Source organism: Protomyces lactucae-debilis (genome assembly GCF_002105105.1).
Source record: "Protomyces lactucae-debilis strain 12-1054 chromosome Unknown BCR37scaffold_29, whole genome shotgun sequence".
Taxonomy (NCBI): Eukaryota; Fungi; Ascomycota; class Taphrinomycetes; order Taphrinales; family Protomycetaceae; genus Protomyces; species Protomyces lactucae-debilis.
In genome coordinates this window covers 15,893-31,534 of record NW_024468021.1, presented here as the reverse complement: position 1 = coordinate 31,534, position 15,642 = coordinate 15,893, and the positions used below count along the sequence as shown (strand labels likewise).

General features: G+C 51.8%; 10 protein-coding genes across 10 annotated transcripts; 3 read left to right on the top strand and 7 right to left on the bottom strand.

The window, feature by feature from the left end:
- Window positions 1-546: 546 nt before the first annotated feature.
- Window positions 547-1,179, top strand: BCR37DRAFT_352632 (high mobility group box domain-containing protein; the record flags this gene model as incomplete). The annotated part of the gene is made up of 2 exons (XM_040868146.1): window positions 547-963; window positions 1,003-1,179. The coding sequence occupies 2 exons, from the start codon at window positions 547-549 to the stop codon at window positions 1,177-1,179; spliced, it is 594 nt and encodes a 197-aa protein (XP_040722052.1).
- Window positions 1,180-1,974: 795 nt separating this feature from the next.
- On the bottom strand, window positions 1,975-2,552 carry BCR37DRAFT_341546 (actin cortical patch SUR7/pH-response regulator pali; the record flags this gene model as incomplete). The annotated part of the gene is made up of 2 exons (XM_040867402.1): window positions 1,975-2,443; window positions 2,485-2,552. Coding segments are annotated over 2 exons (537 nt in total), but the record flags the coding sequence as incomplete, so codon positions are not given.
- On the bottom strand, window positions 2,497-3,460 carry BCR37DRAFT_384376 (uncharacterized protein). Its single transcript, XM_040870216.1, has one exon. It carries the CDS (start codon window positions 3,269-3,271, stop codon window positions 2,588-2,590), a length of 684 nt encoding a protein of 227 aa, XP_040722050.1. The 5' UTR covers window positions 3,272-3,460; the 3' UTR covers window positions 2,497-2,587.
- A 6-nt stretch (window positions 3,461-3,466) lies between these two features.
- Window positions 3,467-4,679, bottom strand: BCR37DRAFT_395734 (uncharacterized protein; the record flags this gene model as incomplete). The annotated part of the gene is made up of 4 exons (XM_040871664.1): window positions 3,467-3,894; window positions 3,941-4,051; window positions 4,099-4,495; window positions 4,533-4,679. The coding sequence occupies 4 exons, from the start codon at window positions 4,677-4,679 to the stop codon at window positions 3,467-3,469; spliced, it is 1,083 nt and encodes a 360-aa protein (XP_040722049.1).
- A 2,721-nt stretch (window positions 4,680-7,400) lies between these two features.
- Window positions 7,401-8,669, bottom strand: BCR37DRAFT_198486 (uncharacterized protein). The gene is made up of 3 exons (XM_040866350.1): window positions 8,438-8,669; window positions 8,234-8,392; window positions 7,401-8,190 (listed from the first exon to the last, which is right to left on the bottom strand). The coding sequence occupies exon 3, from the start codon at window positions 8,177-8,179 to the stop codon at window positions 7,778-7,780; it is 402 nt and encodes a 133-aa protein (XP_040722048.1). The 5' UTR covers window positions 8,180-8,190; window positions 8,234-8,392; window positions 8,438-8,669; the 3' UTR covers window positions 7,401-7,777.
- A 1,005-nt stretch (window positions 8,670-9,674) lies between these two features.
- BCR37DRAFT_384372 (uncharacterized protein) lies at window positions 9,675-10,179 on the top strand. Its single transcript, XM_040870215.1, has 2 exons — window positions 9,675-9,933; window positions 9,974-10,179. Exons 1-2 carry the CDS (start codon window positions 9,805-9,807, stop codon window positions 10,043-10,045), a joined length of 201 nt encoding a protein of 66 aa, XP_040722047.1. The 5' UTR covers window positions 9,675-9,804; the 3' UTR covers window positions 10,046-10,179.
- On the bottom strand, window positions 10,126-10,490 carry BCR37DRAFT_352544 (cytochrome c oxidase, subunit VIa; the record flags this gene model as incomplete). Its single annotated transcript, XM_040868138.1, has 3 exons — window positions 10,126-10,185; window positions 10,259-10,343; window positions 10,384-10,490. Coding segments are annotated over 3 exons (252 nt in total), but the record flags the coding sequence as incomplete, so codon positions are not given.
- A 373-nt stretch (window positions 10,491-10,863) lies between these two features.
- On the bottom strand, window positions 10,864-13,325 carry BCR37DRAFT_197765 (Rho GTPase activation protein). The gene is made up of 13 exons (XM_040866348.1): window positions 12,986-13,325; window positions 12,890-12,943; window positions 12,793-12,847; window positions 12,370-12,740; window positions 12,314-12,328; window positions 12,148-12,277; window positions 11,870-12,108; window positions 11,786-11,831; window positions 11,546-11,683; window positions 11,451-11,509; window positions 11,364-11,410; window positions 11,224-11,321; window positions 10,864-11,181 (listed from the first exon to the last, which is right to left on the bottom strand). The coding sequence occupies exons 1-13, from the start codon at window positions 13,040-13,042 to the stop codon at window positions 11,084-11,086; spliced, it is 1,407 nt and encodes a 468-aa protein (XP_040722045.1). The 5' UTR covers window positions 13,043-13,325; the 3' UTR covers window positions 10,864-11,083.
- Window positions 13,105-14,496, top strand: BCR37DRAFT_199272 (rac gtpase). Its single transcript, XM_040866352.1, has 5 exons — window positions 13,105-13,179; window positions 13,296-13,630; window positions 13,669-14,091; window positions 14,133-14,195; window positions 14,236-14,496. The coding sequence occupies exons 2-5, from the start codon at window positions 13,587-13,589 to the stop codon at window positions 14,291-14,293; spliced, it is 588 nt and encodes a 195-aa protein (XP_040722044.1). The 5' UTR covers window positions 13,105-13,179; window positions 13,296-13,586; the 3' UTR covers window positions 14,294-14,496.
- Window positions 14,497-15,093: 597 nt separating this feature from the next.
- On the bottom strand, window positions 15,094-15,624 carry BCR37DRAFT_352597 (SUR7/PalI family-domain-containing protein; the record flags this gene model as incomplete). The annotated part of the gene is made up of 1 exon (XM_040868144.1): window positions 15,094-15,624. A coding segment is annotated over one exon (531 nt), but the record flags the coding sequence as incomplete, so codon positions are not given.
- Window positions 15,625-15,642: the final 18 nt, after the last annotated feature.

The window sequence follows — 15,642 nt, the reverse complement described above, 5'->3', positions numbered from 1 at the left end:
ATTTATTCAGATGGTTCCGAATGATGCTGCAGCCATATCTACAGACTACGGTGCCCACTGCCACTGCCCAGAGATATGTTGACACTGGCACATCCGCAATAGTCTCTAGACTCTAAAGTGCGAGCCTCGTGCAGTCGGAAAGTCGGAGGGAGCCAGTCGTCATGCATCTCTGACTGACCATGGGCTCTTGCTGCAATCGTGCTTATTGACGGGTTTCTTCAACATGCGAACCGCAAAAACCAACACTCAAGCAATTTGATTGGCTGTTACAAGATTTCTTTGTCTAGCACTGGCAGCATCTTACACCAGAAAAGTGTGCACATCAGTCGCATGAGAGGCTCACGCTATATTGTAGAGTAAGTGTGCCTTGTCATCTCACGGCGATCTGGGCTAGTGAAAGCACGGATCATTCGACATTAAATTGCCTCCTGGACTCACTTGCCAACTATAACAAGTCCCTTGTCCCCTTCGAAGAGGCCCACCTCCACTTCCTTTGCGAGTGAGGCCGACAGCACCACAATCTTGCAGCAGCAAATGGCGACCAGTATGCCGCTTGGCTCAATAGAGCACTTTTCAATGGCAGAAGCGTTGAGCATGATCAATCACTCGGAGGGCTGGGCTTGCTTCATTCCGAACGGCTTTCTTCCAGTCCTTGTCGCTGAAGAAGATTTCGCAGAAGAGGTCTGCGACGGCATGCGACGCCTCTCATCTTATCTAGTCATGCCGACAAGTTTAGAGGATTGTCGGCTTCCCTCACTTGTTGTTACGGGCATCACTCAGGGTCTTGAGCATCCAATACCAGCCGGCAAACCAAGGCCTCCCCGACGCCCAGCGAACTCTTTCATATTGTATCGCAAGGCAAAACAAGCTGAGCTCATCGCCTTGTATCCCGGTATCTCTAATAATGAGGTCTCCAGGAGCCTCGGGCAGATGTGGAAGAAGGAGGACGAGCAAACTAAGCAGGTAATTGATCGATGAAGACTGTCATCAGCTTACAAACAGTTCTACCAGTCATTGGCAGAGGGTTTGAAGACACAGCACAAGGCCCTCTATCCCGATTACAAGTACTGTCCTAAGCGTCCCAAGGTCAAGAACGATTTCCAGACTGGAACTTCAAGTCCATCGTCGTGTTCATGTACAAACGCAGGCAGAGCAGCCTCTGACAGACAATTCCGGTAATTAGCGAAGCGCATCGATGTACAAAATGTTCAGCCTGATTCTCGGTCCATATGTTGAAGCTGCCGTGAAGTCCTTGGCAGGCTACCTTGCAATCGCCGCCGAAATCCTCCGTGGCAGCCTCGACGCCTTCATTGTCATCAGCTCAAAGTCCGGATTGCCTGCCAAGACGGACGGCGGTCCAGGTCGACGCTGCCAGCGTGCGTCGGCAGGTCTGCTGCCGCGTGCGTCTGCGCGCATGCCCGAGCGTTTTGCCTGCCACCTTGCGTTGACTGCGCGTTGCGAGACCGATGTGAAATGACTCGAGTTGCTCAGCGTCGATGGGCTCTGTGGCGGTTGCACATGCCGCAAGTCTTGCTCTCCCTCTTGCGCTGGCCATGGTTCATTGGCAACATAGGCAGGCTCGATAGGCATGGCAGGCATGGGCCGCGGACCCGACACGACCCGTCCAGGTCCGTATCTTTGTGCTGGCCGCGGCCCTCGTGTCGGCATAGGGTGCTGCCTCGCCTGCTTCTCGACCTGCATGTAGCCATACCGAGGAGCCACTTGCGTCGGATTAGGTGACACTTGTTCGGTGACGTTGTACGCAAAGCGAGGCACAAATTCTTGGGCTGGCAGCAGTCGCTGCGTGGGCTCCGACACGGCCAAGCCTGGCATGTCGTGTTCAGTCTCTGTCGAGTGCTTGTAAGGTGGCGACTCTTCAAACTGAGCAAACTTTGGCAAGGTGGCCGTCGCCTTTCCCGGCTCGTCCTGTTGTGTCTGGGCTGGCTGATCGTCGTCGTTTTCTGCAATCCTTGAACGCATTGCATTGCGCGTCTTGAGTCGCCGTTGACTGACACACAGAGCAAGCGTCGCACCAGCATTCAGGATAGTGGCAGCAAGCGTCACATAGGTGCCCCAATCCAAGTTGGGCACAAAAATGAGAATGTCGACGAGAAATGCGAGGAGCGTCACGAGGGAGGTCAAGAAACTGAGGATAAGCAGCGCCGTGTGATAGCGGGATGAGCCAGACGCCTTGCTCGAATGTCCAATGATGGACAGCAAGAGCATCACGAGCGTCAAGCCACCTGCAACAGGATGAGCGAGCAGGACATTGCTCAAGTTATTTCGCGTGGTACTAGGCAGATTGAAGGGCGAGGTGAAGCGCTGCCTTTTGAGTGCACTTGACAGCGAAGAAAGGATATCGTCTGTAGCATACTCAATCTGTATACTGCTGCATCCTGCCTTGGCGCAATATCCAAAGACGCCAAATTTGACGCCGTTTGCGCTGCCCAAGCTACTGTTTTGATTAGCCATGTTTATGTTGACGCGATGATGAACCTGAAGCGGGTGATGGGCGCGCTGATGATGGAGAGGACAAGGGCCGCGAGGGCAAGGAGCTGTAGAGCTGCTATAGAGGAAAACAAGCGTATCATACAAAGACTTCGTATAGGTAGAGCAGGCCGAAGAGGAGAAACAAGATGCGCCCGCCCAATGTCACACTGCGCACTGAAATCTGGCTCGCGAGCATGCGACCACCCACCACCGCCAACAAGGTGCACAGCGAGTGCCCCAGAATCGTCCCCAGAATGACCCACCAGTAGTCGCTGCCTGCAGCCATGGCAATCGTAGCAATCTGACTACGGTCGCCCCACTCGCCCAGAAATGTGAGTGTAAATGTTTGGATAAAGACTGGCGAAAAGACGAGCCCTACTAAATTGGCGACTCCCTCGTAGCGTGCAGGCTGCGGTTGTCCATCTTCCAGCGTGACATCTTGAATCTCGTGCTCTACCTCTGCCATTTCCTCCTTGACGGACGCATCCTTGTCCATGTAGTAGCCTTCATAGCACAGCTTGACGCCGAAAACAAGAAAGAGGCCACACGCCGCGAGCTTGGTGATGTAGGCTGGCAAAAAGGCTGGCATAGAACGGCCAACGAGCCCGCTCAGCACAGACATGACGAGGAGCGCCAGGAATGCTCCGCCAAAGACGACGAGCCGGTCGTGTTTCATGGCCATGAGTGCCGCAACGAGAAAGGTCTTGTCGCCAAGCTCAGACACGATGATCATGGCGAGTGAGCTAAAGAAGCCATGCGAGTCAAAGGGCCCTAGATCCATCTACGACAACTCTTGTGAATTACGCTGTAGTCCTGATGCCGTCCGCCGCCCGAGGTTTTTTAGCACGGAATTCGCGCGTCGCGCTCTACTCAGCACGGACCGCGCCGCATCTTTGCTTTTTTCAAACCGCTGAGGCTGCGGCGGAGTCGCTGGCTTTGCGGGTAGCGGCAGCTCGCGATGCTGTGTCGCTAGCTCTCAAGACTTGATTTGTAGATAGGCTTGTAGCTCACTCGGCAGGGTGCTGAGAATGTGTATACGCCGTTGAATCTCGACAATTCTGTTTTGTGGCTCGAGTAAGTCGAGTGTCTTGCTATCCATGGCTCGCTGGACATCGAGCCTAGCAGGTGCTTCCAGGGCCTCTAGAAAGCGTGAACCTGAGCTGCTGCGTGCTCGGTTGGTGGACGGGGGCCGGCGAGGCACATTGTCTAGTGTCTGTGCCAGCGGCACGGTCATCTCGCGCGGTGACTCATCTAGGCTGCGTGAGTTGCGTGGCAATGCCCCTTCCTGCATGGAGGGCTCTTGCAAAGATGCTTCATTCGTCTCGGCCACTGAGGTTCCAGTTTGCAGCTCGTCGAGAAGTTCCTGAGCAAGACGATCGCTCTCTCGCACCTCGATAGAAGAGGCTTCACTTTCTGGGGGAAATGATGGCTGGATTGAAGTCGCCCATACTGAAACGGTAGTCGTTGTCTACAGGCGAATCCACCGAAAAGCGAGATATGGGTTGCACTGGCGACAGTGGTCGGAAAGCCGTCTCTTGCACGAACGACTTTGGCCGTGATGCTTTTCGTTTGCCAGTTTGCCGAGATTCGGCCGGGCTTGAAGCAGACAATGTTGGGCTCGCTTCTGTCTCAGTGTGGGAGGGTGCGGGAAGTGGCCTCCACGGAGCTTGTTGACAGAGAGTGCTGGATCAAGCTCCATGATCCGCTCGGTCCGAAGATCATCTGTAGAAAGCGCAAGCTTAGGCATTGAGACGGGCCCATCGTGGACGGGCTCTGGCTCCTGACGCATTTCTGGCAAGTCGGGTAAGGCATCTTTATAAGAGCCAGGAAGGGCTGGCAATTCGTGCTCTTTCGTGTTGCGTACATCAGGCAGAGTCGGCATATGGATCATCGATAGAGGCAATTCTGGTAGACTCTTGGACTCAGACTCTTGCGAGACTCCATCTGCCTTGAGGAGCGGGGGAGCCACCTCAGCAGCAATAGATTGTGGGCGTGAATCGGGAGCCTCTCGAAATGAAGCGTCTGGACGGAGATACACGCACATCACTTGGTGTTCGCTCATCCTCTTCTTCCTCCACCAAAGTATTGAGCACTGGCGTCTCGTCATACACCTTCCATTCACCAGGCGTCTCAAAATTTGCTGGAGCATCCTCATTCAGTTCTTGCTTCAATTTGAGATCCTTGAGCATCTGCTTCCGCTGAGCCCAAGTATTGGTGGCCAGCAGTATCGAGGCGTGCGCATCGCTCCTTCTTTGGTCTCCTTAACTCCCTTAACTCCCTCGTCCTCGAAGGACACAACCAAGTCTCCGGCACGGGTTTCCTTGACGTTCTCTTCAACATCATGCAGAGACAAGTCTGGGGCATCGGCGAAATCCATGACATGAGCAAAGCTACTCAAGTCATCGAGCTCTTGGGAGGAGGGAGGTTACGCCTGCGGATGGATGGTTGTCGGCGCTGAGTCCGTGCGAGATGATTCGGGATTGAGCGCTATAGCAACCCTTCTTTCAGTTTCGGACCTGCGCCAAGAACAAGGACAGGTTTGCTGGGATGCAACGCCAGGAGTACCGTATCGTCGAACTCTTCGTCGAGGAATGGAATCGAATGTCGCCAGAAGAGCAGCTCCCTTACGAGCAAATGGCCGCCGCTGCACGTTTCGAATTCAAGCTGCTGGAACAGAGTGTAGTCATTGTCGACCAAGAAGAGGATTCTCTGGTGGAAAGCTCTTTACTGAATCCGCCTGTCAGCGCTTCCGAGCGGTGCTGCACTAGGGTTCCGAAAAATTCGGGTCGTTCGTTCGAGTTCGGTGTTTGTTCGTTCGAAAATGGCCTCGAACGAACACGAACAGAGCCAAGTCTGTTCGCGTCGAACACGAACAAGGCCCCTTGGTTCGATCGTGTTCGTTCGACTTTTGACCCTTGAAGCAGGTGCAATGGATTTGCGAATTGCAATGAGTGACTATGATATTATGACTGCAGTCTCCGGCCACAAGGACAATTACTACTGAAATTTAGGCATGAAACTCCACCTGCATGATTGATGAGCCACAGACTCACAGGAGACTGAGCGGAGTGACCGAGAGACCAAGGAGAGTGGCGATAAGTGTGCCTGACTCAAGCTGACAGTCGCTCGGTGTCGTGCTTCACTGTCACCTTGTCAAGTTGCCACGCTGCAGCCTGCCGCTGCAGCCTGCCGCTGTGGCTGCGCTGGCCCGCTGCCGCTGGGCAAGGCCACAGTGGGCATCTTGCTGAGCTGGCAAGTTTCTTGTTGGCATGCTTTCGACGCCTTTCATTACACTCAAGCGTCAGTATACTCAGTACGTATGGAGCGAGCTGAAGCTGCGAATTCCATGCCGGCCAGCTCGGACGAGTCTGATGACGAATCAAGTCTACCAGGATCATCGCGTGCTTCGCAAATACCTTACACACAATACTTCGAGACCGAGTGGTTGACTCTTACAATGCGAAATCGTCAGGGTGGTATGGTATCGGCGCAACATTGGCTATGCAAAGTGTGCCCCCGAAATGTCCACAACTCGATTAAGGCGTGCAAGGGCGACACGAAATTGAGAGGCACCACCACCCGCTTACGACACTTGCAAAAGCGTCATCCAGAACTGATTCCCGGCTCATCACAGCCACCGAAAAAGAGGTTGTGCTTGGAGCAAGGGCAACGCGGTATTGCTGATGTGCCTTTGTCAAATCCTTCGTCAGAGCAGATAGCTTTCACTGGCTTCAATGTGAATGCATGGTACGATGCATTCTGCGATATGCTTGTCAACGAAAAGCTTCCGTTCACTCTCATCGAGTCGTCGTATGTAAGAAAGCTCTTCTTGCTCACGAGACAAGAACCAATGAAGTTTTGTTCTGCCGATACTATCCGCTCTAGACTTCTCGACAGGTTTGAGACGGAGCAATTGCGTATCAAAAAGCTGCTGGCAGACGCTCCTGGAAAAATATCAATCACTTTAGATTGCTGGACTGCTCCAAATCAGTTGCCGATCTTTGGTGTCACTGGTCATTGGATCAGTCGCGATTGGCAGATGATGGACGTTCTGTTTAGTGCTCGTATGCTTCCTGATCCACACAGCGGTCTCAATATGGCCAAGGCGCTACTTGAAATTCTGGAAGACTACGAGATTACCGCAAAGGTGCTTTGTCTCACAACAGACAATGCATCCAACAATACGACCCTCGTCAAGGAGTTCGGTCTGCTTCTGACCAGTGCGAGCCGTCCTTCTTTCGACCGTGCTCAGCATCTGCCGTGCTTGGCTCATATTCTGAATCTGGCTGTTCAGCATGCTTTACGAGTCGCTGGTCATGCTTGCCCTCGACCAGAGATCGTCAGCACACTGGAGATTCTTGCTGAACACAGCCTCGAGGATATCGGTCCGAATCTGGAGCCCGGGCTGGAAAGTTGTTATCAAGAGATGCTAGATTGGGGCCTTTGTCTGCTTTGGATGAGCTTGGACCGGCTGTCGCCAATGATGCCATTGAAACGGAGTCAGTGCTTCCATCTATGCGTAAGCATCAACTGAGCAGTTGTGACAAAGCTAATGATGACAGCTGCAGCGGACGTGGGCAACCCAGCGCGTCGCGCAAAGATGAATAATGTGCTGCTTCGTCTACGCAAGGGTGTAACCATGATTCATTACAGTCCCGCTGTTCGGCAAAACTATGTTGAAGGCTGCACTACCTTCTCGCTGTCTGACAAATTGATTCCACTGGACTCGCCAACCAGATGGAATAGCACATTCAGTATGATCGTCGAAGCCCTGGAGAAACGACAGATTTTTCATTACTTGCGTTTGAGGTTGACTGAAAAGGCTCAAAGGCTCCCTTCAATCGACGATGATGAATGGGACATGTTGGAAGCTTTTGCAGCACTTATCGGACCGTTCGATGAAGTGACACGCATGGTGTGTCAGTCTCAATCTGTCAGTGCCTCTACGGCGATTATGTTCTTCACAAGTTTGCCGGACATAGTGAAACTGGAGCAATTAGCCAAAGACCCGGCTGGCATCCTTGATGACGCATTTGATGTCATCGCGGCCAAGTTGCACAAGTACGCGATGATATTCCAAGAGAAGACATGCTTGGGTGTTGCGCTTGTCCTGGATCCCCGCTTCAAGCTGCAGAAACTGCCTGCGCTATTTGACAAGGCTGATATTCTCGCACAACTTCTCGAGCTGCTTATTTCTTCTCCGGAAAATGACGAGGAGGGGCAAGCAGCACCAGCCTCGTCAGGCGGGCGTCCAGACTCGCAGTCCACGGTCTCTGCTCCGGCTGCTTCAAGCTATCTGAGAGCCTTCTTGAAAACAGACCTCCCTGTGGAGCACCCATCGCCAGATCAATCCGCTGAATCGCTGATCAAGATGTATTGTGACGAACCACTTGCTCCTTTCGAATCTGATCCATTGCAATGGTGGCGCGACCATGGCAACAAGCGCTTTCCGAAGCTTGCCGAGCTGGCTTTTAGCTATCTGGCTATTCAAGCTACAAGCGCATCTGCAGAGCGTGCTTTCTCGGCAGGCCGACTGCTTCTGCCTCACACGCGAAATCGCATGCAAGCAAAAAGTGTCAATGCACTCATGTGTATGAGCAGTTGGCTCAAGCAGCGCGAGAGACAAAGTAGAGCACAGCGCTGATTGGCTGAGGCCATTATAGACCTTTTTTTCTCCATTGCTAAGCATCAATACCTTTTCTTACACTCTATTCAGCTTGAGATGTTCTTCGAGCTGACTTACAGTATGTGACTGCTAAGATCGCCTTGTTCGAGTCGAACACGAACACATTGTCTTGGGGGTCGAACGAACTCGAACTGCCAAGGTTCCGTGTTCGAGGCTCACGAACGAACGCGACCCGAGACCTGTGTTCGTTGTTCGTTCGAAATTCGGAACCCTATGCTGCACAGATGAGTTTGTTGACTTCGGCAGTTCCATGGTGCGCACGAATGCTACCCCTGGTCTATCATGGGTGACGGCTCAGTATCCGTTCGACGACATGGATCCAGGAGTACTCAATGAAAGGGGTTCTGTCCCGCTATACTATGAATGCATTTTCCCTTCGTTGTCACCAACCACTGATTCTTTGGATCCATACGCTGATTCATCATTGATGTTTCGAAACAATGTGGTCTGATGCAGGACCAGCTGCGGTTCCACGTGTCATCGAGTCGAGTCGTATGTAGATAGCTTTTCTCTTGCATGCCCAGATACCATCGAAGCTAATGTGAGATGATTGCTCGATTGTCCAGCCCCGAATTAACGGCGAGAGAACAAAGTCGCTATGCTCTCGTAAGATACACTGAGTCTGAGGGGCGGCTCTTCTCACTAAGTCCTCAGAGTCTCCTGAGTCCTGCCTTCCAAAATGGCCGGCTCTTAGCGTGCAGAATCCAGACCGTCTCACCTGCAGTGCCAGATTGAGCTGAGCTTCGACTTTCAACCGCAGCCTTGGTAGCTCGAGTTCGAAGTTGGCCGATCCACGACACCGCGGGTCCGCGACCATTCACCAGACCAATAGATATGGCCGGGGAAATGCGCGGGCTGGACTGATCGCGACTTCCGGAGCAGGTCTTTGGAAAAAGGACACCTTGAGGACTGGATGAATCTGTCGACTAGCCGCCAAAATGCATCCTCAGGCGAAGACTACGAAGAGGCGTAGACTCTGGGATGCGTCTCTAGAGACACATGACTTCCCGGCCCCACTCCTTCACAGCAACCCTGTGCTTCCATGTTCTGCACATCCGCTGAACAAGAATGACAAATCAGGATCCGCGCAAGTCGTCCAGCACACTCGTTCGTTGTCAGCAGAACAAGCTCTTTACAATCGCAGAATTGACAAGGTCAGTCTGCTCCGCGCGAAGATTATCGGACAAGTAGACAAGAAGTTCATTCTCGTCATTTGCCGATCGCATGAGACTCGCGACCAGTTGGTCCTGATCGATCAACACGCAGCTTCCGAGGTATGACATACTTTTAGACCTGCAGTCTGGCTCATCTAGATGCGCATCAGATTCGAAGCTTGCCTCTGTGAACTACGAATTGGTTGCATTCAGGTCAAGCCCTTCATGCTCGCGGGTGCTAGACGGCTGCATGAGACTGAACTTCGTGCTCTCTCTGTTTGGGGATTTCACTTGGTTGCTGGGTTCGTTTGTGCTTTGCCATGCATCCTACAAGCTTATTATGAGGAACGCAGAGAATCTGGTATCATTGAAGCGCTCAACGAGTATCTCTCGGAGCTCGCATACGGTCTCAAACGATCCCCGCGCAACAGCAGCAGTGACCAGCTTGAGCACTGGCCTTCACTTCTGAGACACATGCCAACCTTTTTGTTTGAAGCCATTCAGAGTAGGTCGTGTCGCTCCGCAATCATGTTCAATGACGAACTTGATCATCAACAAATGGAAAACCTCGTCCACGCGCTCGGTTATTGCCATTTGCCATTTGTACGACATCTCACATCTTGGCTAACAGCTTACACCGTAGCAATGCGCTCATGGTAGACCAAGTCTCCATTCATTAATGGTCTTTCAAGAGGCCTACAACTTCGATCCTTAAGAACAATGGCGGAGGAGCAAGGGAAGAAAAAGCTAGTTTATTTTGTGTGACGTCCCTAATAATCTACCTTCAGCTTCCGTTTAAGATTCCTTGTGCTGATTCACAGCATCATTCCAGAACAACGTTTTGTCGCCGTCTCCCTAAATTATTAGTAGACAACAAGGCGCTAGGATGCGACTTGCCCAGGGAAACTACTATTAGCGTTGCTTTCACATAGAAGGGTGCATTTACGTTCTTCGTCCTGATGTTTTGGTAAGGGTACTCGGGATGATCCTCCTCGGGGTGCTCGGCTAGATGACTGGATGTGAGTATCATTGACTGGGCAGAAGCAAACTCACGCTACGTGCTCTTGATGAGCCGAGTACAAGTTGTAGGCATTCACACCAGCGATCAGCAGCGCTGGAATACAGACATAGATCGAGATCTTGCGCCAAAGGTCACTAGTGTTAATGACGAACAGAATTCCATGCAGGCTGATACGATGTCTCCGTAGCGTGGTGCTTCACTGCATCTCGCTCGCGAGCAAAGGTAGATTGAGACCTCTGCTTTAGGATTTGCAGTGGCTGAACCGGAGATCGAAGCATCGAAGAGCGAAACATGGCGTCCTCCTTGAGATGTAGCAGAGTAGTATAGTCAGCTACAAACGGAGTTGCTGTAGTTGGGTTGTCGTTGTTGTATGCCACGTGCTACAAATCGACCAGGGCCCATCAGATGGCTCACGAGTCACAACATCATCTGATACATTCAAATCTCCGCATACTGTTGCCTGCAGTCGAAGGGCGCCCTACGCACTCCACTTTTGATCCAGGATAGGAAGCCGAGCCTCTATTCGCATTTGTGATGCTACAGGTCGTCAAAATATACAAATCTCCTTCAATTGACGAAAGCCGCGTGCAGGGTGCGATGAGAACTAGGCCTCATAGGTGTATTGACGCGCAAGCTCAAAGCATCAGCATGGACACATCCAATTTTAGACAGTAACTTCTCGCAGTAAGACATCGTGACTCTCACATGTGCAGTTGCCATGCAAATCCTCGATCAGAAGTGGTCATCGCGCAGCGCAACAGGCTCTGTATCCTCTTCGAAGATAAGCAGACAATTGAGTATGATTGTCTCGACGACAATGGATTGGAGAGCTTTCGATTAGCTAGCTTCCTGTGCAAGGACTAAGCGCTTACGCATATCTTCCACGGAATGATCACCGAGCAGCGTTGGGCCCCAAACGATTGCAAGATTAGCTGCACTCATCAGATTTAGCGAACGATTTTGATGTATTCTGAGGTCAGCATGAAAGGTGCAATGCGGGGTTCGACCGTACCGATGAAGATGAAGGAAGAGGTATCGCAAAAGTGCGTAGCTTTCATCCTTGAAGTTAGAGATTATAGTGGCTTGTTAGCTCACTTACCGGCAGCTCATTGACCGCCTGATGAAGTCGTATCCGACGTCTTGGTTCGTCTGGTATTCCTAATGATCAGACAGGAATGACAAGCCGGGACTTACTTGAAGCCTCAACAAATTCGTTGTAGCGCTGGTTTGGGATTAACGGCTCCGAGAGTTCTCGAAAGAAAAGCTTTAACACTGAGCAGAGGGAATGGGGGTCTTGAATGACCTGCGAATCTAGCGAAGCCAAAGGCACACCTTGTAGTCAGTACTCATCTCATGCAATCATAAACTGACCAGTGCTGATTGCACCTTTCAGTGCACTTATGTCCGAGAGAGATCCGGAAAGCCGATAAAGACCTTCAGTAGTCAATCCATGCCCTTCGATAAGCTCGATGCATTGTTCCTGAGGTGAGCCAAAATCCGTAGGCTAGAAGTGTATACGACGCAAGCTGGAATGACGCGGTCCTCTCTAGCCAAAATTTTCGCCAGAGAAGAGCCAAAGATGCGGTCCGACGGCCTAGCCAATTGATCATTGTTCACTAATGAATGGGATGATGAGGCGGAAGCTCCGACGTTTCCCGAATCGTCTATCAAGTTGAGAGTTGAGCGCAACGATTGAGATTGGTCAGTGGGCGAGATAGCCATGCACTGAGACAACAAGAAGCTTTCATAAAGACGAGCTAGAGTGAGCTGAGATTCGTGCCATGGTTGAGGCATACCAAATTTAAGCATTTGCAGCTTCAGGGTACTGTCGCCTTCTTGAGCGAGCTTCTGAGCTTCAGCAATGGATTGCGGTCTCAAACTCAACATCAATTCTGAGCGCTGCGCTTGGGCGGCCTCCTGCTTACTCTGCATATCAGTTTTGAAGATAGTTACGCGACCCACTAAATCGTCCATATGCTAGGACAGTCAGCAAGTCATGGAAGGCAGGCAGTGCTTACATTGCCGGCTTTTGATTTGAAAGAGAACCCTGTGCGGCGATTTTGGCCTTCCTCTGACTTGAGTTTCTCCAACTCCTCAGTTGCCGATGTGTATTTTTGAATTGCCTTCTCACGTTGAGCTTCCAGATCCAAGACGTGCTTGTCTTGTCTCTGTGCTTTCTCCTTCCACGCTTTTCGACTTCTCTCGACCTCCTTAGCAGTCTCCGCTAGATCAGTGGCAACTTCGAACAAAGATTTGGCAAATGTTTGATGTGCTTGAGTAGCAGCATCGTCAAGGTCGAGCGAATGCGATACAATGGCAACGTAATCTCCTTGCCGAGACTGGTCAGACTTCAGACTTTCCGCATACAGTCGCGTTGTGCGTTGCATAGCTGAAAATTTGACGTCAGCAAGGCGATCGACAGATATGGATAGACAGCAAACCTTTGTAAGACTCGTCTTCCACTGTAGATTTTCGTCTGAGGAAAGCTGCGAAATCCTAGCCAAATTAGTTGGGCATGAATATATCGCAAATGAGAACCTTGATTGCAACAACTGTCTGCTTCAATCTTTCGGACAAGAGTTTGGTTCCAGACTATCTTGTCAGCCGAGAGCTTATCAGCAGCTAAAGACGAACATCCGAGAGTAATTGCTTATCATGTTCGTTTTGGAAGATCGCCTGATCATCCGTCATGATTGATGGCGGCTATACCTACGCGGCTGTTTCGTGATTTATGTCACCTCAAGTATGGGCAAAGTAGACAGAACGTTCCTGATGAACTTCTTGCTCGATGCTTCTCAGAGTCAGGCGTTGGCAGACAGCCCTGAAATGTGAGCCTTTTCACTGCGTCCAGGCGGTTGTGAGGCGCGCTAGCGCTAGCCTCTAGGCGCGCGCCCCGAGCCGTGATGCGAAACATTCTCACGCTTTGAGCTACTCACCCAGGCAGATGCTTTGACATCTCCCGCGCTGTTCATGAGCTCAACAACGGCGTTGCGCAAGGACTCAGCCAGGCGATCGCTCAAGGATTTGCGCACGCTCCCACGTCACGGTCTATCATCTGCTTTGAAACTGCGAACGACACAAGTACAAGGTACGAGCTGTCAAGGCGCGCCCTCGCAGAACACAAAGTCGATTGAGCGACACTCTTGTTACTGCGACACTTGTCAACTGTATCTCAGCTCTTCCATCTGTTCAGTCTCATAAATTACAAGCAGCGGCTGCAGCTTAAGTGCATAGAATGGCCTCACCACGAACGATGAAATGCGTCGTAGTCGGCGACGGGTCAGTCTGTCTGCTGTTGATGAAGCACTAACATATAGCGCTGTCGGCAAGACTTGCCTGCTCATCAGTTACACTACCAATGCCTTCCCTGGCGAATACATTCCGACGGTATTTGACAACTATTCCGCTACAGTCACAGTGGACGGCGCGCCAGTAAATCTTGGACTATGGGATACTGCTGGCCAAGAAGATTATGACCGTCTCCGCCCCTTATCTTATCCGCAAACAGAGGTCTTTCTAATATGCTTTTCCTTGGTAAATCCTGCATCATGCGAGAATGTGAAGAGCAAATGGATTTCTGAAGTGCGTCACCATGCCCCGGACGTGCCTATAATTCTTGTTGGCACAAAAATGGATCTCAGAGACGATCGCGAAACAATCGACCGATTATCACAAAGAGGACAGAGCCCAGTCACCTTTTCTGAAGGCCTCTTGCTCGCCAAAGAGATTCGTGCTGTCAAGTACGTCGTCCTCGTCGAAGTCGGCCGTGCTGACCTGACAGATATCTTGAGTGTTCCGCGCTGAATCAGAAGGGCCTTAAAGGTGTCTTCGATGAAGCCATTCGGTAAGATTCACCATGACAGTCTCAAAGACTAACATCCTAGGGCTGTTCTGACCCCACAGACAACAAGACGGAAAGAAAAAAAATGTGCCATCCTCTAGGCAGTCTCGTGAATGTCGTTGCGCTGGTGGATATTGTGGAAGGAAGCTGATGTCGACTGCGCATTTGCGTCTCCATTTACTATTTTATTAAAGCTAGTGGACTCTTAAACCATGACTCTTTATCTTGCAATCGCCGCCATATTCCTCCGTGGCAGCCTCGACGCCTTCATTGTCGTCAACTCAAAATCCGGATTGCCTGCCAAAATAGACGGCGGTTCGGGTCGACGCTGCCAGCGCGCGTCGGCAGGTCTGCTGCCGCGTGCGTCTACGCCCATGCCCGAACGATTTGCCTGCCACCTTGGATTGACCGCGCGTTGCGAGACCGACGTGAAATGACTCGAGTTGCTCAGCGTCGATGGGCTCTGTGGCGGTTGCACATGCCGCAAGTCTTGCTCTCCCTCTTGCGCTAGCCATGGTTCATTGGCAACATAGGCAGGCTCGATAGGCATGGCAGGCATGGGCCGCGGACCCGACACGACCCGTCCAGGTCCGTATCTTTGTGCTGGCCGCGGCCCTCGTGTCGGCATAGGGTGCTGCCTCGCCTGCTCCTCGACCTGCATGTAGCCATACCGAGGAGCCACTTGCGTCGGATTAGGTGACACTTGTTCGCTGACGTTGTACGCAATGCGAGGCACAGATTCTTGGGCTGGCAGCAGTCGCTGCGTGGGCTCCGACACGGCCATGCCTGGCATGTCGTATTCAGTCTCTGTCGAGTGCTTGTAGGGTGGCGACTCTTCAAACTGAGCGAACTTTGGCAAGGTGGCCGTTGCCTTTTCAGGCTCGTCTTGTTGTGTCTGGGCTGGTTGATAGTCGTCGTTTTCTGCAATCCTTGAGCGCATTGCATTGCGCGTCTTGAGTCGCCGTTGACTGACACACAGAGCAAGCGTCGCACCAGCATTCAGGATAGTGGCAGCAAGCGTCACATAGGTGCCCCAATCCAAGTTGGGCACAAAAATGAGAATGTCGACGAGAAATGCGAGGAGCGTCACGAGGGAGGTCAAGAAACTGAGGATAAGCAGCGCCGTGTGATAGCGGGATGAGCCAGACGCCTTGCTCGAATGTCCAATGATGGACAGCAAGAGCATCACGAGCGTCAAGCCACCCGCAACAGGATGAGCGAGCAGGACATTGCTCAAGTTATTTCGCGTGGTACTAGGCAGATTGAAGGGCGAGATGAAGCGCTGCCTTTTGAGTGCACTTGACAGCGAAGAGAGGATATCGTCTGTAGCATACCCAACCTGTATACTGCTGCATCCTGCCTTGGCGCAATAACCAAAGACGCCAAATTTGACGCCGTTTGCGCTGCCCAAGCTACTGTTTTGATTAGCCATGTTTATGTTGACGCGATG